Source organism: Colletotrichum truncatum, assembly GCF_014235925.2.
Source record: "Colletotrichum truncatum strain CMES1059 chromosome Unknown Contig_0001, whole genome shotgun sequence".
NCBI classification, from domain to species: domain Eukaryota; kingdom Fungi; phylum Ascomycota; class Sordariomycetes; order Glomerellales; family Glomerellaceae; genus Colletotrichum; species Colletotrichum truncatum.
The window spans coordinates 5093251-5118142 of NW_027222398.1; the positions used below are offsets into that span (position 1 = coordinate 5093251).

General features: G+C 47.5%; 6 protein-coding genes across 6 annotated transcripts; 3 read left to right on the top strand and 3 right to left on the bottom strand.

Annotated features, from left to right (window-relative positions):
* Window positions 1-5860: 5860 nt before the first annotated feature.
* On the bottom strand, window positions 5861-8343 carry CTRU02_201431 (endothelin-converting enzyme; the record flags this gene model as incomplete). The annotated part of the gene is made up of 5 exons (XM_036733721.1): window positions 5861-6913; window positions 6962-7243; window positions 7296-7808; window positions 7863-8134; window positions 8187-8343. The coding sequence occupies 5 exons, from the start codon at window positions 8341-8343 to the stop codon at window positions 5861-5863; spliced, it is 2277 nt and encodes a 758-aa protein (XP_036574572.1).
* Window positions 8344-11649: 3306 nt separating this feature from the next.
* Window positions 11650-11937, top strand: CTRU02_201432 (uncharacterized protein; the record flags this gene model as incomplete). The annotated part of the gene is made up of 2 exons (XM_036733722.1): window positions 11650-11822; window positions 11910-11937. 2 exons carry the CDS (start codon window positions 11650-11652, stop codon window positions 11935-11937), a joined length of 201 nt encoding a protein of 66 aa, XP_036574573.1.
* A 1531-nt stretch (window positions 11938-13468) lies between these two features.
* On the top strand, window positions 13469-15978 carry CTRU02_201433 (vacuolar protein sorting-associated protein 70 (peptidase family M28); the record flags this gene model as incomplete). Its single annotated transcript, XM_070203854.1, has 6 exons — window positions 13469-13980; window positions 14043-14160; window positions 14220-14307; window positions 14368-14884; window positions 14928-15293; window positions 15399-15978. The coding sequence occupies 6 exons, from the start codon at window positions 13469-13471 to the stop codon at window positions 15976-15978; spliced, it is 2181 nt and encodes a 726-aa protein (XP_070062436.1).
* A 151-nt stretch (window positions 15979-16129) lies between these two features.
* Window positions 16130-17926, bottom strand: CTRU02_201434 (CFEM domain-containing protein; the record flags this gene model as incomplete). Its single annotated transcript, XM_036733724.1, has 8 exons — window positions 16130-16521; window positions 16576-16643; window positions 16703-17091; window positions 17151-17218; window positions 17277-17313; window positions 17372-17553; window positions 17609-17744; window positions 17843-17926. The coding sequence occupies 8 exons, from the start codon at window positions 17924-17926 to the stop codon at window positions 16130-16132; spliced, it is 1356 nt and encodes a 451-aa protein (XP_036574575.1).
* A 2496-nt stretch (window positions 17927-20422) lies between these two features.
* Window positions 20423-21922, top strand: CTRU02_201435 (transposase; the record flags this gene model as incomplete). The annotated part of the gene is made up of 2 exons (XM_070203855.1): window positions 20423-20857; window positions 20894-21922. 2 exons carry the CDS (start codon window positions 20423-20425, stop codon window positions 21920-21922), a joined length of 1464 nt encoding a protein of 487 aa, XP_070062437.1.
* A 1021-nt stretch (window positions 21923-22943) lies between these two features.
* On the bottom strand, window positions 22944-23867 carry CTRU02_201436 (mutator-like element; the record flags this gene model as incomplete). The annotated part of the gene is made up of 1 exon (XM_036733725.1): window positions 22944-23867. One exon carries the CDS (start codon window positions 23865-23867, stop codon window positions 22944-22946), a length of 924 nt encoding a protein of 307 aa, XP_036574576.1.
* Between the last annotated feature and the right edge of the window lie 1025 nt (window positions 23868-24892).

The window sequence follows — 24892 nt, forward strand, 5'->3', positions numbered from 1 at the left end:
ACAGCCGTGCCAAGAAGTCAAATGTACCAAGGAGGAAAAGAGGCAATAGAAGGAGGAGACAGGAGAGGCAAGATGAAAAGAGTAGCGTACGAAGTGGTAAAGGGCCAATCGGGGGACCGCCAGGACACACACACCAAGGCCGCGCATCCCTCCCATTCCTAGAGGAGAGGGCCGTGCTTCGCTCAGAGATTTTCCTTCTTCAATTTATTCTCTCGAGCTTCCTTATCTGAACAATGGCCAATGGGGGCTATCTCGACGTCGATCACCCACGCACGGGATGGCTCAGAGCACTGCATGGATTTGAGATTGGGAGATGGAGGTGGGTTACGCTGTATGGGATCTCAGGGGTGCAGGGGTGGCTGATTGGACCCGAATCGGGAAATATTAATAGCCCATGCATGTCCCTGTTCAAAGCTTGCTTCAGGCGGCTGGCTGGAACACATTAGTACCTGTTCTGCACCCTGCAGCGCTGTGTTTCTGCCGTGGCGGATGGCATCTTGCTGCAGCATGTCAGTGAGGGTGAAGCAAAAATTGGGAATCCGATATTGATGGGATTTTGACAGAGGGACCTGAACGCCCATAGTTAGCCATACACGCTCCCTCCCGCTGACACTACACTAGTGACGCTGCTACTACTAAAGACCGAACTCAAGTGTACATTAGACATTAATAGGCAGAGTGGGTGAGGGTCGTGGAGAACACCAAAGTTGCCCGAGTCGGGACATTTTGTTTCACGATCAAAGCTCTGGCCGCCAAGAGATGGGAGGACCCGCCTTGGACCTCGAAACACATGCTAGAGAATGAATACGTAGTATGTAAGGTCCTTGGAACTGGACATACCGCCTCGTACTGCACATAGCGCTGCGTATGGCCTGAAGACCTGCAGTCACAGACAGAAGCCAAGCCGGCCTCAACAATATTGGATATCTGCCAGCTCGTGTTTCTGGCCTTGGCCTCACACTATTCACAGCTGGCTCGTAGGTGATTGCGCACGCCTGCCAAGGCCGCACAGTTTGCCGTTCGTTCCCTTTCAAAGAGAAGTTCCTGGTTGCGCTGCCTCCCTCCATACGTTCATCCAGCTATCTGTCTTTACTACAGCGCACACGCTACTGGCAGCAGTCTAAAGACGTCAACGGAACCCACAGACACGGCGTGTATCTATTCCTGACTACGGACAGCTGTAGCCAAACACTGGAGCTAAACACCAGCCTCTTCTTCTTTCTCCGCTTCCACTGGACACACGAAAATGGCCCGGGGAACGGAAAAAGATGCAGTGCAGACAGCTACTGCAGCAGACTGCGGCTCGGCGTAGTATCGATCGGTGACATCGACCCGGTATACTACGTAGTAGGTCCTCTTTCTTGCTAAATTCCCTCCGACGAAGCTCTACGGTCCAGGAGATGAGAATCCACCGTGACGAAACACCGCTCTGGCCGGACATGTACAGAAAACGACCGGGGGGGTTGCTGATAAGGTGGCTTCCCGTCCACTTTCGGTGGCCGTTGACCACACACCCATGAATTAACAGCGGCAGACAGGGTAACACACTTAACGCTTCCCGTTGACGGGTCGGTTATCCCAGCCGTCGAAGTTGAAATGGAAGTCAAAAAAGAGGGTCCCGTCCATCCCGTTGTTCCTCCCGGTTGCCTCTTCAGGTCTTCTCCCGGTCGGAAATGGGCTGGGCTCCCTTGGGCAGACTGCTTCGAGTTGATGGTCTCATCGAGAGCTGCTATATGCGTTATGGACAGCGTCAACACTTGATACGAGCCAGAACAAAGCTTCCCTGAGGTTTGATGCGAACTGTCGTCGCACATATCCAGTCTGATGTCCTTCGCCATTGACTGACATCTCGAATCTCGAAGCAACATGCTATACGAGACTACCTATACGAATCAATGACTTGGTGCCGCTGGCTGACCGCTGCCAGACCAAGAAAAACCCACAGACGATAGCCACAAAACGTGGTGGTTCTCTGTCTCGGCCCTTTACAGCCATCTTTCAGTCCTATTGACTGCAAACCATATTCCGGCCTGGCGAAAATAGAAACACTACTCCTATATATTTAGTGCGTTACGAGGCTGAGTAGAATACCACCACATAATACCAACCACGACCTACAGGATATGCTGTGAGTAAACAATTGGGACGAAAAAAAGAGAACCCCCAAAAAACAATACCGCTGTGGCTTGTATGCGCGCTACATCATGATCCCAAACGTACAAAACCCCTATCGCCGCCCGTTTCTATAATTGTGGGTTTCTTGGCGGCTCTTTTTTTTTCTCGTTTTCAAGACAGAAGCCGTTCAGTGTTGCGCGTCCGCTCGCGAACAGTGCCTCAATCATGATGCAACCGCCGCTCCGTTTGACCCCATCTCCCCCGGACAACTTGGCGTTCTACATATTTTTTGATGCTACACGATTGTCACCCACTAGAGCAATAACCGGACGCGTTTCCATTTAAGCCTCCATCGTGAACCAATAACGCTTTACTTGACGAGGAAAGCCAAGACGATGCATCACGAATCGATTTGCACGTTTGAGCTACCCGGGTGGGCGAGCAAAACGATGCCCTCCCCTCCCAATCCCACCTGTCAATGCTGCAGGAATATGTCGATTTGCATCGCTTGCTGACTTGGCTTTCAATAGCATGCCGGTGAGAGTTTTACCCCATCCCGGTCGGTGGCTCTCCTTGGCCAGATTGGGTGACATGATCTACCGCCGAGGGAAAATCTCCCCCTTAACTGCCCAGCGCTACCCGTTCTCTCTATCGCACAGAGATCCAGCGTCCACTTCCTGCGTCGCAACCGCCAAGCGCGCCTCGAAACGCGCAAGCCTGCGGTCCGCGATAAGCATTGCATGGCCGCATGCTCCGTACGCTGCCGTGCTTAATGCACTGCCCACTGCGGCCCTCGTCTTCGATTTGCGCCAAGGGTGTGGGACAGCCAGAATCCTGTGTTGAACAGTTGCTATTGCTGTGAGTGCAAATAATGACAGTGGACACAACCTCTTGGCGAGACCCTCACTATTTTCCCGATGAGCGAAACTGAAAATGGTTAGGGTTTGACAAGTGACGACAGACTACGTGAGAAGACACCAAACGGTGACTATAGAGGCCCAAGATATGCCCCCCTTGTCAATCATTTATGACGATAGACACAATAGTCAAGTCAAAGCCGCGTCGTCGTCTTCAGTCCACTAAACGACCGTCTGCACCATTGACGTGGACAATCGCCTTCACGATTCATCACCACTCACCAATGGTGTCTCTCTCGAATCGTTACTAGCTTTCAGCGCTGTGACGCATTCTGCATCTACGCTGTGCCATCCGTAGTGGGCCTCTCTAGTTGACGGTTAAGGACCTGCGCGAGACATGCACTGCTGCATGCAGATCGTTTACCAAAGCTGTTCGGCGTTGAGAGCACTGCATTTGCTTTTCCCCTGCACATATCCTGCTCGTAGTCCACTACCACTGCCATAAACTACAGGAGTGCAGACAAACCTGGCTTAACAGTTGAGGGGGCACATTACTCATGTACGGGGGGCCCTAAAGCGTCAAAGCATAGACATAGACATAACCCAGCTAAGCTGAATGTTTGGTTGAGGTATCCGCTCATCAAACACCCAACGCAGTCTGGAAACCCGCAACGACGAGTGTTCCCCCGAAAGTGCCCCCGAAAAGTCCCGACTCAAGCCAGAGAGAGACCAGGGTTTTTCCAGTTGTGAACCGGCGAGAAAACCATGTCGATTTCACATGTCGTTCATCCACCACCTTTTGATGCCCGACAGCGGAACCCGCCTGAGTCACCTCTCGCAGGATCCATGGCTGCACGTACCAAAGAGCACCGGGGCTATGGTTCAGCGGCTGGGCCACGCTGCCCAAGAGCCACGGCCCGCCTTTTGACGGGGGCCCTTTCAGAAGCCTAAACTACAGACAAAAAAAAGTTTAGATTGAAATTTTTTTTTTCCGCCTCACTGCTCGTATGGGTCGACATTAACCTTTTACTGGGTTCAAACCGGCCAGTCCGGTCATGATAATATTTACATCACGGCATTGTAATGGATGATGGTTCATCCACGAGGAGATAAGCCTCACTTGCATTAGTGATGGGAGGCCTGTAGTATAAACCTCTCTCTCTTGGCGGGCGTTTACCAGTTTGCCAAGCATGTTATATACACCCCGGTAGAAAAACTTGGCAAGTGCTTGTCCCCTCCCAGTTAGGCTACGTCTTGGTCGGTAACTATCAAGTCAGTAGGTCAGGTTTTGATTGCGTCAAAAAAGGGAAACACCTACGCCGTTTGAAAAGCCCACAATAGTCATGGTGCTGTTTAGGTAGGTAGTTGACGTTTCGTTGTGATGTTGACGCTTGCGCTTAAGTCGTCTGTAACCTCACCGCGCAAAATCCGGTCAGAGTTCATCGCAGAGTTGACTCGGTCAAAAATAGAGCCATGCAAAACCACTTGCCCCTCAAAAGCCCACTCACGATTTGTCTTGCCCTTCCGCCAGCAGAGATAATCCGGGGGGGGGGGGGGGGACTCCATAATCTTGAACCCCCGTTGGCAGAAGAAACACACCCAACGCTAGTCCGTCACACACTAACCCCGGGAGTAAATCATCCAGTTGCGTGGGGATGTTAACAAACACCAAGAAAACAAGAAATGATAAAGTGACGGGAGGAAAAAAGAAATGTACAAACTCCAGAATAGAAACAGCCCGACGCCAACGGGTGGGAACCGGCTCCGTAGCAGCGCCCCGACAATCCGAAACGGCTAACCCGGGCCCCGGTTGTCTCAAGGAGTAGTTGACAGCAGATCCCCGGTCTCCACCACGGGCTAACACTAACACAACACAGTTTCACACTTATTATTGGCTCTGTTGCTGAGGCAGTTTACGATAAGAGAAGGATCTTGCAGAGCCGCCGTGTTGTGTGATTCTCCAATGATGTTCTTGACTCTGATATCCTATGTCACTTGTGGAGTCGCGACTATTTCGAGAGCCTAGACATTCTCAGATACGAAGCTTAGAAGACAACACGTCACATTACACATCAGTATGACGATAATTTAGCGGCTGGAATAGGCGATCGGATTCCAAATTGTTTATTACATTGTCTAATGAAACTGTCGGGGTGACATGATTACAATGGATTGAATATCAAGGTGCCGGGCTTGCAATGACTTTGGAGGGACTCCCCATTAGAGTGGTACTTCTCGGACAGAAAAGGGGTTTAAAAATATGTTAGGATAGTAATTTACGTCTTTAGCACTTTTACTTGCCCCTGAAACCGCTCTTCACCCTTATCTGTCTCTTGATCGCATTGCCACTTTGATTGTAACCTCGAACAGTGTCTAAGCCTGTCCAGTTGGGACTGGCACATGACAGAATGACCAGCTGAGTTGGGAACAGCTACACGTGAGTGTTATAAAAAGGTATTGTCTCCGTACGGAGTTAGAGGAGTGTAGCAGAGTCACTCCGATACAGTCATGTCGATGATCAGTACAGCGAGTTCTCATGGCCAGATCTGACCGAAAAAAGGGGGAAAAAAAAGAAAAAGAGAAATGTCATCGTCATAAACTAACAAACTCAATCACGATCCAACCGGCTGGACACAAATGGACTGCCACCCCTGCCGGATAAACCAGCATGCTTGCGTGGACCAAAATATGTCTATGTTTACACACCCGTCTTTTACATTCGTCGAGGAGTCCAAACTCACGCACAACTCACGTCGTCACTCTCTGAGCAGTCATCGAGGGTTAGGCATGATATTCATCCTGTAATATGCCTATATACTATACATTCTGTGTCCAAACAATAAACTCCACACTGCTCATATTATAAGAACACCCTACACTGACAAAAGTTACCACAGCTCGCAAGCCGGCTTCTTGTCCTTGCATTGGAAGCTATCCTTGAACTCCCGACTGTTTGCCATAGTGCCAAGAATACGGGCCCACTTGGGAGCATGAGGGTCAGTATAGATGCGGTTGATAGCGGTGTCCTTGCGCGACTTGCCGCACCACCAGTTGGAGTATGTGACAAAGAAGAGCTGTTCCTGAGTAAAGTGCTCAAGACCAGGCAGATCCTTGTTAGGCTTCTCATGGGCGCGGCGCTTCCAGGCCTGGAAGGACGCGGAGAGACCGCCAGCGTCGGCAATGTTCTCGCCAAGCGTCAGACGTCCGTTTACGTGAAGGGGCTTATCATCAGGGCCTGGGACTGTGAAGTCGGAGTACTGCTTAATGAAGCACTCTGCGCGCTCTTGGAACGCCTCGACGGTAGAGTTGGACCACCAATCCGTGTAGTTGCCATTTTGGTCGTAGTGGCGTCCAGTGGAGTCAAAGGCGTGGGACAGTTCATGCCCGGCAACAGAACCAAAAGCGCCATAAGACATATAGGCAGGGACCTCGACATCAAAGACTGGGAACTGCATGATACCGGCGGGGAAGACAATCTCATTGCCCGGAGGGTTGTAGTAAGCGTTGACAGTCGGAACAGTCATGCCCCATTGCTCCCTGTCAACAGGCTTGCCCAGGGCGGACCACTCGTAGCCGACTGCAAAGTTGCGGACAGCCAAGGCATTCTTGAAGAAAGTATCGGAGTTGACCTCAACTGAGTCGTAAAACTTGTTCAGGCTTGGGGGATCCATAATGTCGGGGCTGCTGGTTGGGTAACCAATCTTCTGGATGATGTTGTGAACCTTGTCAATGGCCTTCTTGGTGGTTTCCTTGTCCATCCACTTAGTGGCCTTGAGCTTCTTGGTGAACTCCGTCTTGATATCAGTGATGATGGTGTCACCAAATTTTTTAGCCTTTTCAGAGAACGCCTTTTCGACGAAGAATCGACTAAGAATCCAGCCCAAGCCATCGTCAACGTGGCCAACGCAGGTGCGCCATCTCTCAGGAGCAGACTCGGGGTCCTGGGCAGGTTAGTATGGCCAACGTGAAGAAATAACTCAGTTACTTACCTTGCCAGCAAGCTCATTGACAAATCGTCGGTACGGCTTGACAGCATCAGCGTCAACGTAGGAGGAGAAGGACTGGATAGCCTTCCAGATGAAGTAGTTCTGGATGACTTCCTTGTCGGTCTCAGACAAGATGGTGGCGAGCTCCGTCATATACTTGGGGGCCATTACAATGACCCGCTCAACAACAAAGTTATCAGGAGACAACTCGTGGATCAGAGCTGTGAGCTCGATCTCGGGAGTGAGGGCAGCAGCCTCATCAATCAACATAGGGTTGTAGTATTTCTATGATCGTGTTAGCGAATGTACGGGTTTCCTATAGAGATCAACAACTCACAGTGACATCCTCACGCTCTTCAGTGCTGGGAGAAGCAGCGGCCAGGAGCTTCTCGAGATCGATGACCTTGGCGAAGTTGTCCTTGTTGTTGTCGGGATAGAGATTTCCAAGCACCTCAACTGCAACGCCTCGGTATTTCTCGACCAACTTCTCATCTTCATAACGCTCCTTGGAGGGAAGTCCAAGGTTCCATGGAGGCGCGACAGAGACAACAACTGTGTCAGGGTCCCGGTCATCTGCGCCTGTGCCAGTGGCGATGAAGGCATCAACACCATACTTGGCGAGGAGAAGGATAGTGTCCTTGATTGGGCTAGGGTCGTCGACCTTTGCGGCGGCCTTGAGCGGATATGCTTGCTTGATCTGGTCCAAGAGTTGTGCAAGAGGCTCGACACCAATGCTCTTGATCTTGTCCTCGTCGAGACAAGCATCATACGCAGCCTTCATTTTGTCGAAGTTCTCCTCGTCCGCATCCTTATCGTTGGCAAATAGCTTCATAGGGGAGAAGGACGAGTGCTGGTTTTGGGTTAACATGCTTCCTTTTAGTGATATCTCGTGGTGGCTACTCACTTTGGAATCCTTGGGATAGGGGGCCTCAAGAATGTGGCGTAGAAGGAGCTCCGAGTTCTCTGACATGATAGTGCCGGTGAAGGCATCGCCTTGGTCGGACCGGAGGTCGTGGCGGTCACGCCATCCGCCGCACACAAGCTCCTCGAAGTCGTTGCAAGGGTCGAGGTCCTTGTAGTTGGGAGAGAGATTGTACAATATCTCCGAAGCTGCGTGGACACAAGCTGGAGTCATGCACAACTTGGCAGACTTCTCTGCGCCGAAATGCTTTTGAGCTGGGCAAACGATGTCAGCAAGGAGAGGAAGCTCTTGAGAAAGGTTACCAACCTTGAGGAAGACCATAATACAACAGTCCGGCGACGGCGGCAAGGCTGAAGACCTTGGCGACACGCCTTCCGACAGAGCAGCGACCGGCATATGGGCAGCGCGGTGATGTTGCCGTCCCATAGGACTCGCTGGGTACGAGAGGCGCCTTCTCCGACATGATGGGCTACCACGCTGGAGAGAGCTCAATTGATTGCAGATAAGGTAAGGCGATAAGACGATGAAATAACCCAGCCAGCTGAGCTACGAGATATGGTGAAATCGCGGGGAGATGGGGAAGATTGGCTAGGTGTGATGTGGGTAAATAGGATGCAGGAAGGGAAAGTGGATCGGATCAGTGTCACCAGCCCCAAGGGAGCTCTGAGCTTGGAGCTTGGAAGCTCAGGGCGATGACGCCTAGATGCGGAGAAGGAGCTGCCTGGAGCTTGGGGCTGCAGTATGTTGGCGGGGAAACTTTGGGGAGCAAAAGTACTTTGCCACTCACACAAAATAGGTGTAGCCATTTGTATCTTGGATTTTGCTGTGACGGTCCGTGCATCGGGGAAATTCCCCTCCGCCGAATGTTGATCTTGGTTCTTCGAAGCCAAAATGAAGTGCTAGCAGCTTTTTGTGAGCCATGGAAAAACAATCATGGTTCAAAATGATTTCCTCTTACTAAAATGACCACTTCTGTAAACCTTTACTCGCTGCTGAACTTCCATCACCGTTTTGTTTCCTCCCCATTTGGCTTCTGCCTCCCCCTTTCAGTGGAAGCCCATTCTGTTCATAAGACATACCAGGCCCGTGAGTTACCGTGCCGAAACATCAACGCCTCAATCAACGTCAAAGTTGTCTTGTCGCTTGGGTCAAGTATGTTTCTGTATTAGCTTTGGAAGTTTTGTTTGATAGATGTCCGATCCCGAGCTTAGATAAGAAGGATTGCCATCTCGGTCAGCCTAAGGTATGAGCGGGCCCTATTATCACCTGACCAGTCTCAATGTGAGCGGCAAGCCAGTCTATTCATATCGCCATACTCGGAGCCAGATTAATGGCCGATGGAACCTCTACCATAACGGCTTCGAAAAAATCAGTGACCTTCGCATCTTGACATAAGGTACTATCAAGCGTCGCCCCAAAACCCGGTAACCACATGCAGGCCTAAAGATACCTACTTAGCAAATGCGTAAGCCAAGCTTACCCCACGCTGCAGAACGTTATGACGAACTACCTACGGAGTACTCCGGAAGGCTGGCCAAAGCAGTCGCTGCTCTTTAACTTGAAGACGCGTGTTCCGGCCGGTCTTTATGCAGACACGTTATGCATTTAATGTAAGGTCATATGACACAGCAGGGTGAACATATTAATTGTGCAAGAAAACTGCCAAAGATTTATAGTTAACTAGGAATTCTGTTCTATCTCAACTACTACGTAGAGTAAGCATAAATAATAAAGACATACACAACCTGAATGATTCTCCAGTGATTGCGCAGCCAAGACCAGCCAAGATCAGCCAATCTTATGACTCCAGCACCAGCGCGTCAGCATGTCAGTATCGCAGACTAGCTAGTTTTTCTTCTTTTGTGCCTAGAAAAAAAGTGACATGGTAGCGCTCCATCTCGTCACCTAAGTGGCAATAATAGATGCCATTAACATGACAGATTAAGTTCTCTTGAGCGAACCCGGTTATTGGGGAACAACACCAGGGCATCCTGCACAGTCGCTGTTATTTAGACGCGTGTACACAGTAGCAATCGTACACTGACGTAAAATGGGACGGGAGGTAATTATCCGCCTCCCATTCAGGCATTTTACCTCCCAACTGTAATTAGTATAAGCCTGTAGAAATCCAATAGCCAGCAAGTAGCCTACTATATTGTGTATGATACGGTTTTTTAAAGGCCTGAAATGTCTTCACATAGATTAGCTTGGCCGAGTCATCAGTAGATGCCTTACTCAACGGGTAGGAGTGGTCCGTTACCAGCAACTTCAGTGTTGCACGCCAAGTGTTTTTAATGGAAGCTCGGACAAAAGCTTCAATGATATGCAAGTCATACGCGGAACTTTACCAGACAGTGCCCGCAACAGTCACAAAGAAACAATACAGATCCCAGCTAGACCTTCGTATCGCCTGCATTATCGTCTCTCATTGGCTTGTGGTATTGGCTTCGCGGTCTCGGACTTTTACCGTCGCCGTCTTCATGCTCGGTCTTTTCGAGATTGCCTAGTTGCTTACTTACCGATTTGATATAGCCGAAGAAGAGGCAAAGCAAGTCAGAATGCCAAGAAATGAAGGGTGAGCCGAATCAATGTACTCATGAGTCGGAATAGCATTGTTAATTGAGGTACATTTTAGAAATAAACCATGATGAAATCGCTTAACCATTTGGCTGCACTTGTGCCTGAACATCATAACGTTTTTTTTTTTTTTTTTTTGGCTTTTTTTTGGCACAGCGCTCGCCCATCCAAGTTTGACTACGTGTTGAGCAAGCGATGAGCTACTCCTGAGCTGAACATTATATTTCTAGACTAGCGATGTTATGATCCTGAGTCGGATATTTGATCCCAGTCCAAGTTTCAGTGTCGTCTCAATGGCTAAAATTCTTCCCCGTTCCATGACAGTGGGTTCCATCCACACCAGCAGCTCCCTACGGTCATCCACGGAAAGCCCGGATAAACCCAGGTCGGATACACCCGGAAAATAAAGTGAAAAGTTGCATTAACTCAAGCGAGTAATTAATTCTATATTTCTAAAACTCTAATAACTGGCACCAGATAGCCCTTGGTGCTGAGCCTTTGCGGCGGTCTGTAACCGCCCTGATCTCTATACTACCTACCTAGTTACTCAAACAAGGACTTACCTTCCCCGTATCACGAATCGTCGACCTGAAGTCCCCACGGGCCAAGCCGGTAGGTAAGAGACTGTGGAACCGAGTACCAAGGTAGGAAAAGAAGCATTTAAATTATCACAATCAGACTGGGGCCATTTGGCTGCTTCACACTCGGATTCGTATCCCGTATGCAGCCTGCGGTAACGCAGTGAATCAGTGGACGGATTCACACTTCGTCATGAGTCATAATAGCTACCTAGAGACTAGCCAAGACATATCTATTTGCTCCAATGTATGATTCAAATTATGAACAACCCTCTGGGGTGGCAATGCCGGATTATCGCTGTTTTACCGACGACGTTTTGGATAAGGCAAGGTAACTTGGGTCTCCATTTTTTGGTGAGAACAAGAGCAAAGGGGCATGGAATAGCTGAAGCTAACAAGCTAACACAGCCTTCGCGATGGGGGCCAGCTAAATGAAATAAGGTCACCTTGCGGATGGAAGAGATTTCTAAAGGGCATGGATTTAGATATAAAGCCTTCTGTATCTCCCCTTCATCCCACACGGCTTTCATGAGCATACTCAACCAACTACTACTCGCAGAGTTTACGTTCTATCGCCTTCCTATTAAGCAAAAGATCAGATCTCAACGTACAAAATGCGTTTCACATTCATCTCACTGCTCTCTCTGTCCGCCCTTGCGCTTGCGGCTCCCGCACCCGAGCCTGCGCCGCAAGGAAATGTTGCTCCTACATGCAGCAAAGCCAGTGACTGCGGAAACTTCTGCACACCACCCTGCACGAGGCCGTTTTGTGGCCTGTCTGCTTTTGGGTACCTTACTCCGAAGTCCTACTCGATGGACACATACAGCTTCGGAAAGTCAAGGAAACACCATATACTAACAATGTAATGATATAGAGATCAGCGCTGCTTCTGTGGATGCTAAAGCAACTATGTACCAAAAAATGTGGTACCTACCTAGTACTACCGTGAAGGACACATATGGGCTGGAAAGATATTGCTAGGAGAAATTATCATACCCAGTGGTTGATTCACTGTGAAATGACTGGCCAAGAAGTGGTAGTCGCTTGTAACTTAAAACAAACTAGTTGGACTTTCTCGTTCTGTATATTCAGCAATCCATGCCAAATTTTGCTTGACTGTCATGGAATCGCCCCTTCCAACAACGGATTTAGCTTTTACACGTATTTCAACTTAATCTGATTCAGCGTCTCGGTGCTGCATGAGAAGTTTTAACGTCTTCCTACTATCGCTTCATAAATACAGGCAAAGGGGCAAAATTCGGATCCCTCTCAGTCAAATTTTACTGTTAAATGGACGCAACAATGCCTGTGGCTGGGCGAGCACATCACAGTTATCTGCGGACCCACGACACGGCAGAGAGCTCCCTAGACTCAATCTACCGAGGAGGTTGTAAAGGGCTGTAGTATGCTGCCGGGTGTGAATTATGAATCATGATACACTTCAAAGTGAGCTGCCTGCAGGGTTGTTATAACAAGGAGGGCCAGCCCCATGCTTAGCTGCCAGTCATAGAATACATACTTCCAACCCATGCCTTCTTCATCCCTTCCATGTTACCATCCGATCTCCAATTGTATTACCCTTTATCACTGTATTATTAGTTGGGGATTGTAGACCATGCGTGAACAAGTATCATATGACAAAGAGACCGAACGGGGCCGGTGATATTGCCAATTACCACCTCGTAGAAAAACTATACATGCACTCCCGATTTAGCCTTGGTCTCTTAGAAAGTTTTCTGGATCTACCAGTAGCAGAACGCACTATAACCCCATGAAAACCCCATGAATTTCCCTCCTTAATACGTGGTTGCTCAAGCTTAAATTCTGCTCCAACAGCTTATTTGTGGAGGCCTAATAATCAGCCTGTGGTTGCATTGGAACTTTGTGCAATGGTATAAAATGTATTATGTATCCACAAATATTATGAATTCCCGACTCACGAAGACTAGTTTCACCCGTGCTAGGGCGGCAAGGACGCTAATCCTATTTAATCTGACCTGCCTCCTCGTCCTGTCTGTCCAAACGACAGCTCATTCAAGCATCCTTCGGAGTTATATCCTGCAGGAAATGCAGCATGACCGGCCTGATTCTCCGCTCTGTGATGTTGCATTACATGAACGCTACACAGGATAGGAAGCTCCCAACACGACATCAAGTATGATGAAGCGTCAAAGCTGGCATTCTCCCGGCGCCCGATTAAGATCCCTGGCTGCCGATGCCTCACTCGTCATTGATAGCCTGCCTTGATTGTCATTTGAAAAAAAGATTGCGCTACGGAAGAAGTGAGGGGAACATGATGATTGCCGAGGGGAAGGGCCAGCTTACTCAAGGTAGGTATAAAGACATGAGAAGAGAGACATAACTCTCGCCATTCCGAACCTGCCCGGCAACTTGTTCCAACATTTTATCTTCTCTTAACCGGGTAAAGTAACCATGCATCGAACAGTTTTGGCCGTAGGAGTTGCTCTTACTGGCGTGTTCGCCTGCATGCGTGACTGGGAAGAGCTTCATAAACGCATCACCAGCCACAAACATCATAGTCATGGACACAAAAAGCGGGACTTGGCCGTTGAATACCCGCCTTCCCTAACAGAACATGAGACTATTCTTGTCAACTCGTTTGACAGCAAGGCATTGGATGAGTGGTCACATTACTACACTCATGGAGACCATCTTGGCGGACACAATAGGACGCAGGCTGAATGGACCCAGGATCAATGGGCCAACGCCGGTTGGGATGCTCACATTGAAGAATATTGGATCTGGTACACTGCGCCTTTGGAAACAACTCTAAAGCTAAACCGACCGGATGGAAGCGTTCACCAAGTCAGTTTGATTGAAGATATGCTCGAGGAAGATTCAACCACCAGCTATCCCAACCGTATACCTGCCTACCATGCAATGAGTGGGAGTGGAAACATCAGTGCAGAATACGTTTATGTTGGGTATGCTTGCAACGGCCTATACAAGGCCTGAAAAATGGAGCATTTTTAACGTATTTCTTCAGACGTGGCCAGCGAGCAGACTTCCAGGCCTTGAAAGATGCTGGTATTGAGTTGGAAGGGAAAATTGCGCTCTCCATGTATGGTGGCATCTACAGAGGCACTAAAGTAAAGAACGCTCAAGTAAGTTGAAATTTAGATTTGTGTTAAAGAAGTCGGTAATATTGAGATACAGGATTTAGGACAACGGTATGATTGGCGCAGTTCTATTCACCGATCCCCTTGACGATGGCGAGATCACGGTTGCAAACGGCTATGCTGCATACCCAGGTTTGTCGAACATTGCACCACAGAATCGTGTTCGGAGGCTTTAACTGATGTAATATGTAGATGGTCCGGCTCGCAACCCTTCAATGATTCAAAGGGGCAGCGTCCGCTTCTCCTCTCTTTACTCCGGAGACCCTTCTACTGTTGGGTACGCATCGGAGAAGGATGGCCCGAGGAACGACGTCACACCATACAACCCGACCATTCCTTCAGTACCTATTAGTATGAAGGATGCGGCTCCCCTGCTCGCTGCTCTGGATGGAAATGGAATTTCTGCTGAAAAGGTCAACCGTAGCAGTTGGATTGGTGCGCTACCCAACATCACTTACAGTAGCGGACCAACGCCCGGAGCAACGCTGGACATGGTTCATTTCATGAACCAGACAATTGCCCCAGCTTGGGACGTAATTGGCGTAATTAACGGAACCAAGGAGGATGAAGTGCTCATAATCGGAAACCACCGCGACGCTTGGGTTATCGGAGGCGCTGCAGACCCCAATTCAGGTTCGGCTGTTCTAATTGAGCTTGCGAGAGCTTTTGGCAAGCTTGTAGAGAAGGGATGGAAGCCAAGGAGAACAATGTGAGTTTTTCAGCGACAGCTGTTTCGCAAGTATGCCACTGGAACTAATCAACTATTTTCAAAGCATCCTTGGTTCTTGGGATGCTGAGGAGTTCGGCCTTCAAGGCTCGACTGAATGGGTTGAGAGCCACCTGCCATGGCTCGTTACGAACACTGTAGCCTACCTCAATTTGGATGTCGCCGTCTCTGGCCCGCGTACAGCTCTTTCTGGATCAGGCGAGATTCAGACAATAGCTATTGAAATGATGAAGAAGGTTCTTTTCCCCGAGGACTGGGGTGTTGGCCCGACATTGTACGACATGTGGTTCAACACTACAGAGGGTGAAATAGCACCTTTAGGAAGTGGCAGTGATTACGCCGCTTTCTATCACAACGGTATCAGCGCGGTGAGCTTGAAGTTATCAAATGGCTAAGTAATCAATTCTGACTCGCGATGTAGATCGACATGGGATCTGATGGTGGAAAAACTGATCCTGTTTATCACTACCATGGGTATGTATCCTGATCATTTGACGGAGCACAATGCTTACATGTTCAGACACTATGACTCGTACGCATGGATGGCCAAGTTCGGAGACCCAGGCTTCAAGATTCACAGGGTGATGGGTCAATGGATCTCGCTGATTGCTTATCACATCGCTAACGACGTTATCATCCCGTGGGACATGCCTAACGCGGGAAGAGTTCTCCGCACTTACTACGAGGATCTCAACGAAACTATTGCCGAAGATTATCCTTCGCTGAATCTCGACTTGTCACTTATTCAGGACGCGGTTACCAAGTTTGAAACAGCGGCAGAACGTATCAGTACAGTTGCAAAGCAAGCACTAGCCTTTAACGATACTGTTCTTATCGACGTAGTGAACAGCAAGTACCGTGACTTCTCTCGCGGATTCGCCAGCGTGGGTGGCCTCCCCGGACGTCCGACATTCCACAATGTCATCAGCGCTCCTGGCCTTGATAACGGCTACGGAGCTGACGTCTTCCCCGCGATTCAAGACAGTTTGAGTTCCGACAATGAAGAACAGGCACGCGAGTGGGTTGAGAAAAGCGCACTCGCAGTCTCTCGCGCCGCGGAGATCTTGCATATCTAACAAGAGTTGATTATGATAAAGTCTTACTAAGAATACATTATATGCTTTGCAAAAGGTATTGGTGAGCCAGCCAATGCTACTAATGTCTAAAATATGGGTATTTCCTAAATCTCTTTCGCATGCATCCTCCTATCATAACCACTCTATCGCGTCACCACTCACTGACTTTGCTTCCCTTGTGTGATCCCCCATATAAGGAACGATCTCCGTGCTCGCTGGGTGAAACATCCATCAAACTATCGCTGGTAAGAAGCCTTCTCAGAGGTACACGGTCTGATGCAAAAGTGGTATTTGAATTGCCCCTTTTCGTGTGTGAAGTAGAGCTCTCGGGAATGTCATCCGTGGGTATCGTTGCGATATCCTGGGACACGATTTTAACGTTTCCGGTGGCCCTGCTGGATTGCCTTGCGGAACTCATGTGAGTGGCGTAGAGCAGCTCAGGGAAAAGATGTCGGACAAGAGATCGTGCGGCTGGCATACACGCGACGATCATGCCGATGCAGAGTTCAATGTGTGACCAGAGAGCAAGGTTAAAGAAATCATCTGAAAAGCCGTTTAGTTGCAAAATTAAATCGTGAAGAAGAAGTTGAAACGTACAGGTTGGGTTCCACGAGTGACTAAAGGACGAAACACTTCTCAGTCGGACGACGCTGACAATGGTGATGCTACAAATCGGTCAGATCGAGAACTCCGCTTATAGGGTTCATGTTGAATAGATACTCACAAGATTCCGGCGCCAAACATGGACATGATGCCAGCTTTTTGTCTCTTTTGGAGGTTGAGCTTGTAGACCTGGGTTAACGGAAGTAAAAGCATCCAAACATCCATGGCGATGTTGAAGGCGGCGTGGGAGAGCGTCATAGCCGATAAATCGATGCAGTAACCCGGATATTTTCCGTCCCATCCATGCCAAAAGTAACTGAGCGGCTTGCATTGATTGAAGTTCACAATAATAAATGTGATGCAAACGGCGGCGTTAAAGATTTGTGTAGCCCACAGAATCTGGCGGAAAGTCTCTGTTATCGAGCCGAAAATGCGCAAGTATAGAAAAAGGATTGACGCTTTGATGACCGCGAGAGTCACGGAATAGACAATTTCGAAAGCGAAAAAGCCCTATGCCAAAAAAATCAGCGACAATGCTAGAAATGGAAAAAGAAGAGGTTTCCACTTACCTTGATGAAAGCTGTTATCTGTTCTACGGTGAGGGTCCAGATATCTCGACCGATTCCCTGGCTTCTAGCTAATAAACCATTAGCTTCCGAAATCCCCGTTAGAGCAGAGGGCTACAATTAACGTACCGAGAAGTGTTGCGGCTAAGAACGCAATCATCATGAACTATATGCCCGGTCATCAGTTTGAGGTCTGCTACGAAGAACATCATTTCTGAGCCTACATATGCAAACGAAATGGTCCAGTCGTCCCATCCCCATGTCGCCAGCTTCATCCACTTGGTTGCTAATCGCATTCCAAAAAATAGCGAGAGAACCCCGAACAAGAAAGAAGGAACCCATTGAATTGTTGCTCCTTCATCGTGAAAGGCAAAACCGCATTCAGTCCACGTCGAGTTCTTCGTAACTAGGAGCTTTAGCATCAGTGATGGTCTTATTGTCTTTGGCAGACGGAGAATTACTGAGGGCTTGTTGGACGCTGCACTGAACCCTAACGCAGTGGATAACGGCCATGTTATATTTCATGTCGTCGCACAAACATGTGTCGTTGGCGGCCGCGCATGGCGTATATTCGAGAGCTGGTGAAAGACAGGACTCCTATAACGATTTGAGTTAGGAACCAAACATGGGATGATGAGGACGACGAATTATCGCAACCATCATTATTACCGGTCAATGTACTGGGATATACCTACTGCGCAATCAGGGACAGTATCGTAGAGGCCATGCACAAGCGGTATGCAGGCAATACAATAGAGGGCCAAGTACAATAGTTTCATTGCAATTGTTGGAAGGTGGTATCAAATTGCGAAGACCATCAGCGCATAACGGAAGGGTCGTCTCGGTGGCTAGAGAATTTTTGACATCAATTGTAACAGCCGACGTTGAGAAAATGAGGGAAGAGAGACACTCAAGAAGGACATTTGGGGCAGACACGTCACATAAGGTGGTCAATATGGTGTGGGCGGGGTCCGGGTCTGCCGCATCTTACGGGGCGATGTTGTGTAAGCCACGGCGGCAAGTGTGAAGAGGTGACCGGGTGCGGTCGATCTCGTCTAGACCTTTGTGGCTGGCATGAGCAAGTGAACATCGGGTCTATGACAACGCTAACACTGGCGTTGACAGCTTGGCCTGGCCGTCTCACCCAAGCTTGGCTTTTGTGTCACAATTCTCACCACAAGCTTATTAACTAACACCAACAGCCAGTGCGAGCCAGACCCTTGTAGACCCTTTAGCAGTACCTACCTAGTAGGCAGAGGTCTCAGATGACAGCTGTGACAACACCAGGGACGTTCAAGGGCTGGAAAAAGATGAGTGTGACGGCGAAGGATGTTCCTTACCAAGGCCTTTTGCCTCGGCTTACAAAGTATTTTTCGCCATTCCATTGGTTTGGAGTCCAGGTTCACCTACTTATGATGTGATTTCTTATGGTGAATGTTGATTGAAATCCTACAGTTTATACTGGGTAATCGCACTTCCACAGGCCAGCGGAGGATAAGAAATACGGCGAGACCCCGATTGGGGCTCACAGGTGACATGTTTGTGAGGTGCTACAGTCTCATTTTAACTGAATGCGTCACGAAAACAGGGTTGTACTTACCTCCGCTCTAGCCTTCTTTGTACCTGTAAGGGCTGCCAAGATCACGGTAGAGGCTTAGTTGAAAATTTACTTTGACAGGGACTTTTATGGCTTGCATTTGATCGACGCCCAGCTTCTGGGCTCTCCACTGTTTACGGGCAAGAGTATGCAAAGGCAAACACCACTTAAATCGACTCTTGGGAACTTTTGGTTCTTTTCGTTCACAATTATTCGCTTAGTTTGTCCATTTATTAATAGCACTTCAAGATAACGTTAGGTTTAGCTGCAAAGTGGCGTCGGGAAAGAGGTGAAATGCCGTTGAGAACCACAACCCTGGGACACCGGCCGTCTCCCTCCCAGCTGATAGCGTATCGGCCATCTTCTGTGGGCGAGAACCGGCACAGAACGCTCAGAATGGGAAAAGTGGTGTTGTTGGTGGAAGAACTAACTAACTGGCTAGAGGGCTGTGGAGGCTGGCTAAGACCAGTGGTGGCGGCCGTCAGCCCACGTGACGGGCCGGCGAGGCCTGCTACCCACACCCCCTCTCAGACTCCTTAGCGAAAAAGAATAATAGGAAAATACAGGAAAAGTCCCAATTCCTCCAAATCCGAGGAGTTCTCAACTATTAGAAAACTCGGTCAATTACCGGTTAGACCTAGCTAATAGGAGGCTGTAAAATCCTCCGAATCCCGAAGTCTTAATATTAATAGTCTTATAGTCTCCAAACCCCCTTCTTAATCTAATCCCTCCGCTATGCCTAACAAACAAACGAATTCCTTATATTTAACCGTAACTAATAGCTTCGTAAGTCTATTAGCAGCTATATTAACGCTTTTAATAAGCCGGAGTTTGATACTTTTTATAATATAAACCTCTTATATAATCTATTTATATTAGACGTCGATATAGTAGGTTTATACCTTATTAAGTAGGTTTATAACGTTATTATAGCTATTAGTATTATTAGTAAATATAATAGTAAGTATAGTAATAGGTTTGCTAAATAGTTAGGAGAAATAACATTTAATCTATTTTATAATAATTACTATAAGTATAAGATTAATAAATTTAGCTTCCGTAGTATTTAAAGTTATAAAAGTCTATTTCTTCGACTTCTAAGTAATTAGTATACTAGCAAGGAAGACGATATAACTACCTATTAAGACTTATAATAGCTTATTATTAATAAAAAAGTATTTATAATAGTATAAAGCCTTAACTTATTAATTATAAAGATACTTCTAAGTATAATACCGAGATAAATAATACTTTTAAAGTATTAGAATAAATACTTAATAATACGAAGATAGGCTTTAGAAGGCTTTGAATTTGCTTATAATAATTTACTAATAGTATAGGCTATATTAATGCAAGTTCTAGCTACTAAGAAGTTAAGGTAGCTAGTCTATTTAATATAAAGTTGCTATTTATTAAGTAAGTAACGTACATGATAAGCGAGTGAGACAGACAAGCGAGTGAGACAGTAAACCGCGACCGTCGCACCTTGACGCGACCGGCACCTTTTCCTCTACAATAAATCATGGAATCAGCTAGTATTGAAAGAAGGTTACAAATTGCCCTTCAAGCAATGAGAAATGACCCAAAACTTAGTGCTCGGGCCGCAGGTGCACTCTATACAGTCAGTCACGCAACATTAAGCCGGCGACTAAAGGGAATAGTCTCACGACGCGACAGCATGCCTAATTCACGGAATTTATCAGATTTAGAAGAGAAGACAATAGTTGAGTATATTCTCGACCTAGATGCGCGATCATTTCCTCCCCGGCTGAGTGGTGTGGAAGAAATGGCCAATCGACTTCTCGCAGAGCGCGACGCGCCTCCAGTTGGGAAGCGCTGGGCTTCTAATTTCGTCAAGCGACAACCACAGCTTAGGACGCGTTTCTTTCGCAAGTATGACTATAAGAGAGCTCAATGCGAAGATCCAGAGGTGATTCGTGGCTGGTTTTCGCTTGTGAAGAATACAATTGCGAAGTATGGTATTGCTGATGCTGATATCTACAACTTTGATGAGACCGGCTTTATGATGGGCGTTATTGCTTCTGGAATGGTTGTTACAAGTGCTGAAAGGCGTTCAAATACGAAGATGACACAGCCTGGCAATAGGGAATGGGTTACAGTTATCCAGGCTATTAATTCCTAAGGGGAGAGCATCCCGCCATACATCATCGTTGCAGGCCAGTATCACCTCTCAAGCTGGTATACAGAAACCTCTCTTCCGGGCGATTGGGCTATTGCAACGTCTGAAAATGGATGGACAACAAACGAGAGAGGTATTGACTGGATCAGACACTTCGACATTTATACAAAACCACGTACGTCTGGGAAATATCGCCTCCTCGTTGTTGATGGTCATGAAAGTCACCACTCCGCAGCCTTCGAGCTCTTTTGTCAAGAAAACAACATTATTACACTATGCATGCCGGCTCACTCGTCTCATCTACTTCAACCCTTAGATGTTGGTTGTTTTCAGCCGTTAAAGAATGCCTACGGTCGGCAAATTGAGAATAAGATGCGGCGAGGCACAACCCATATCTCGAAGGAAGATTTCTTTACAGCATTTCACGAAGCTTTTAAGCAGTCTTTTACGAGGAAAAATATCCAGGGAGGTTTCCGAGGAGCTGGACTTGTCCCTTTGAATGCAGAAAGTGTTCTCTCAAAGCTGGATGTAAAGTTCCGAACGCCAACGCCTGAGGAGGGGGTCCCTCAGACACCAGACCCTTGGATCTCTAGGACGCCGAGCAACTCAAGCGAAGCAAGATCACAGTCTACTTTTATTAAGAGTCGAATCTCACGCCACCGAAGCAGCTCTCCAGCATCAATTTATAGTGCTGTGAGTAAGCTAGCCAGAGGGACAGAAGGACTAGGGCATCGGGTAGTATTACTAGAGTCAGAGGTTCAAATCCTTCGAGAGGAGAATGCAATATTAAGTCGGCGTCGAAGGGCTAAGAAAACACGTCTACAGAAAGGAGGAAGTCTTACTATATCTACTGGAGAGGATATACAGTCGCAAAGAGAGGCAGACACGCAACTACAAGAGGAAACGCGACGGAGTAGTGGTCGCAAAGTGAGGTCTGAGACGACTCATCGTCGGTGTGGCGTATGCGGGAATACAGGCCACAACGCGAGAACATGTCAATTTATTGAGGAAACATCCGAAGAACAGGAATCCGAGTAGTATTAATCAATCTAAGATTTCTTGTTATAGATTTCGATATTATTGTCGCGAAGGTCTGGTTTACTGTCTCACTCGCTTGTCTGTCTCACTCGCTTATCATGTACGTTATTTATTCTTATCTTAAGTAATAAGCAGATCGTTAGTAGTCGTTATAAGCATCTTAATAATATTTAAACTATTAAAGTCAAATTATTAAAGTATTGCTGTTATATATTTAGCTTAGGAAACGAAAATCTTACTAGTAGCCCTATCGCGTTTAATTTAGAAACCGAGAAAATTAATAGCCTTGCTAAGGTTTTTAAAAAAACAGACCTTCTCGAAAAGACGATAAACTTCTATTATAACTTACTTATTAAAAGCGGTAATAGCGTTATCGTCGATATATATAAAAACGTATGCTTTAATCTTATAATTAACGAAGAGACAAACCTCCCTATTAATAATAGTAAAGCTAATTCGTTCTATTTTACTTTGGGAATTGATAGGGACGCATCACGAATTGATAGGGACGCATCATCCTTAGGGACGCATCACATTCTAAGGTTGTGATTGGCTAGAAATTTTGGTGACCCACAGGTACAAGTCGGCGAAGGCGGTGAGGCCAGCGTTGCTAACGCCCCACCTTTTCACAGCCATAAGAGGCCTGCCTCCGTTTCATAGACATAAAGCCGGCCCGCCCTACTAGCCTACGTTTCTTGGCTATTCCTCCCATTTGAGATTTGCAAAACCATCTAAACGACCGCTTTTGCAAATCTCAAATGGTAGGTCTTTTTCTTCCCTTCTAAGGAGGAATTGGGTTTTATCAAACTAAACTGAAACGGCTTTTATAAATCTCAATTGATTTCTACTTCTATTTCCTCTTATATAATAATAAAGAATGCCCCCCCTACCCTCAACGTTTGAGACTCTCATCACTACTACTAAGTAGTTCCCATTGACTCCTCGTCCTACGGATGCTTGCCTGTAATCTTCTTCCATTCGAACGAAGGCCAGTTGATCGGCCAGTACTAAGAGTAGTTACTTAGCTTCGTGTCTGCCGCTGGGAAGAGGTTGGCGCCTGGCTACTGGCTGTCTCTTGTGTAAGCCTTGCTAAGGTGGTCCTATTACGGCTTCCTGGTGGTCTGCCACGCCTGCGCCCTGCTGCTAATTGGCTAGGTTGTTGACTTTGTAGTTGGCTGTGTGATTGTCTAGCTAGCTGGTTGCTTGATTGGGTGCTATCCCTTAATGATAGGGATGATGGGACTGGCTGCATTGAGTTCTTAGGTCTGCCACGGAGGTTTCCTGCAATCTTCGGATCAAGGATCCGTCGATATGGATCCTGGGAAGAAGACTCCCGCAGCCGCCATCGTGGGTGAACCTCATCCTTCATAAACTGTACCCCATCTACAAGTTTAGAGTAGATCTTATGGCAGCATGGGATACCATACTCTATAGAGACAGTACAGTCCTCTGTGCAGTCTCTAAGAGGCGCTGGAAATGGATTTCTACCTGTTGGTAGAGCCTTCTTTGCCAGACGGTATTGCTTCGTAATCAAACCAAGACACTGCGATGAGAGTATTGTTCGAAGCTCCCCAAGGTACTCAGATCTGTTCCCTATAAACTCACGGCTTGTGAGGATCTCATCCTGTGCACAAGCTTGCTTGAAGCGAACCTCTTGATCCTTAAGCATATCCTGCATCACATTAACTAAGTGATATAGGTGGCTAAGTCCATTAAGAAGATAGCCCTTGATGTTGTTGTTGCTTGATTCCGTCCCTGAGGTTACACGGATGCCGAAGTTTCGGTACTGGCGAATAGAATAACGTGCCCACTGCTCCCTTAGTGGTAGATATATTCCATGCAGGTAGTTCAGAATAGGCCGTTGGTCCTTAAACTCTTTGCAAAGGTTTGCCCATGCTTTCCTAAAGGCATCCTCTGTCTCAGCAAATAGAACCAACTTCCACATTATAAGAACCCCCCGGTAGCTATGTGGCGTAGCCCCATCTACTGAAGTATGGATATAGGCATGGTCCTCATCGCTAAGTTCGGTAACTGGTTGTGGAGCTAGATCGTCTTCTTCAGACCCACTACTACTAGAATAGCTCTGAAGCCACTTCTGCTTGGCTTTAAGCATAACGTTTGAGTTGATATGGTGAATACAAAGCTGTTGTTGCACATTCGGAAAGTATTCGTTAAGAGCTGCCTTCATCTGTCTGTCGTAGTCGGTGATAATAACATCTGGTTAGCGAATAGAGTTCTGATTAATGAGTTGTAAGATACTCTGCGATAAGAACTGGAACCCCTCTAGTCTCTCATTATCGATGAGACCAAATGCTGCATTGAATACCGATCCAAGACATGTTTGCCCTGTAGCTTGGAAGAGTGGAAGCTTGAAGCGATTGGTGTTATAGGTGTTGTCAAAGCTGATAACCTCGGGGAACCGCTTCCACATCCGGAGAGAGTATGGAAACGTCCAGACAAGCCCAACAAGCCGATTCGGCTCATCATCCGCCCACTTCACAATATAAGGGATCTCCCGCTCATCAAAAAGCTTGATTAGAGCTGCAGTTGGTGTATACCCATTAAGCTTTTCGCGATTGATTCGGGCTCTAGCGTTATAGATATCCCGCTGGGTGAAAACAGATTTAGGAAACTGCTCCTGAATAATAGCACCTACGTCGCGTGCCCGAATACCAACCCGCCGACTAGTAGTCTCAACTGCATCCTTAATAGGCTTAGTCAACCTCCTATAGGCTGGGTGTGCAGATGATGCTAAGCTAGGGATATGATTATGCTGGCTGTGTATTGGGTTGGAATGCTGACGTAAAAGCCATTTCCCCTCCTCTATTGCTTCAGCAATAATTTGCCATTGGCAATCACACTTCCGAGATGCGCGGGCTCGGATGCCAGCACCTCTACCTCGCTTTGGTAGCCCAAATCGATCGCAACGAAGTGTATAGCGAATTATACGTCCTTTACGATAGCATCTAT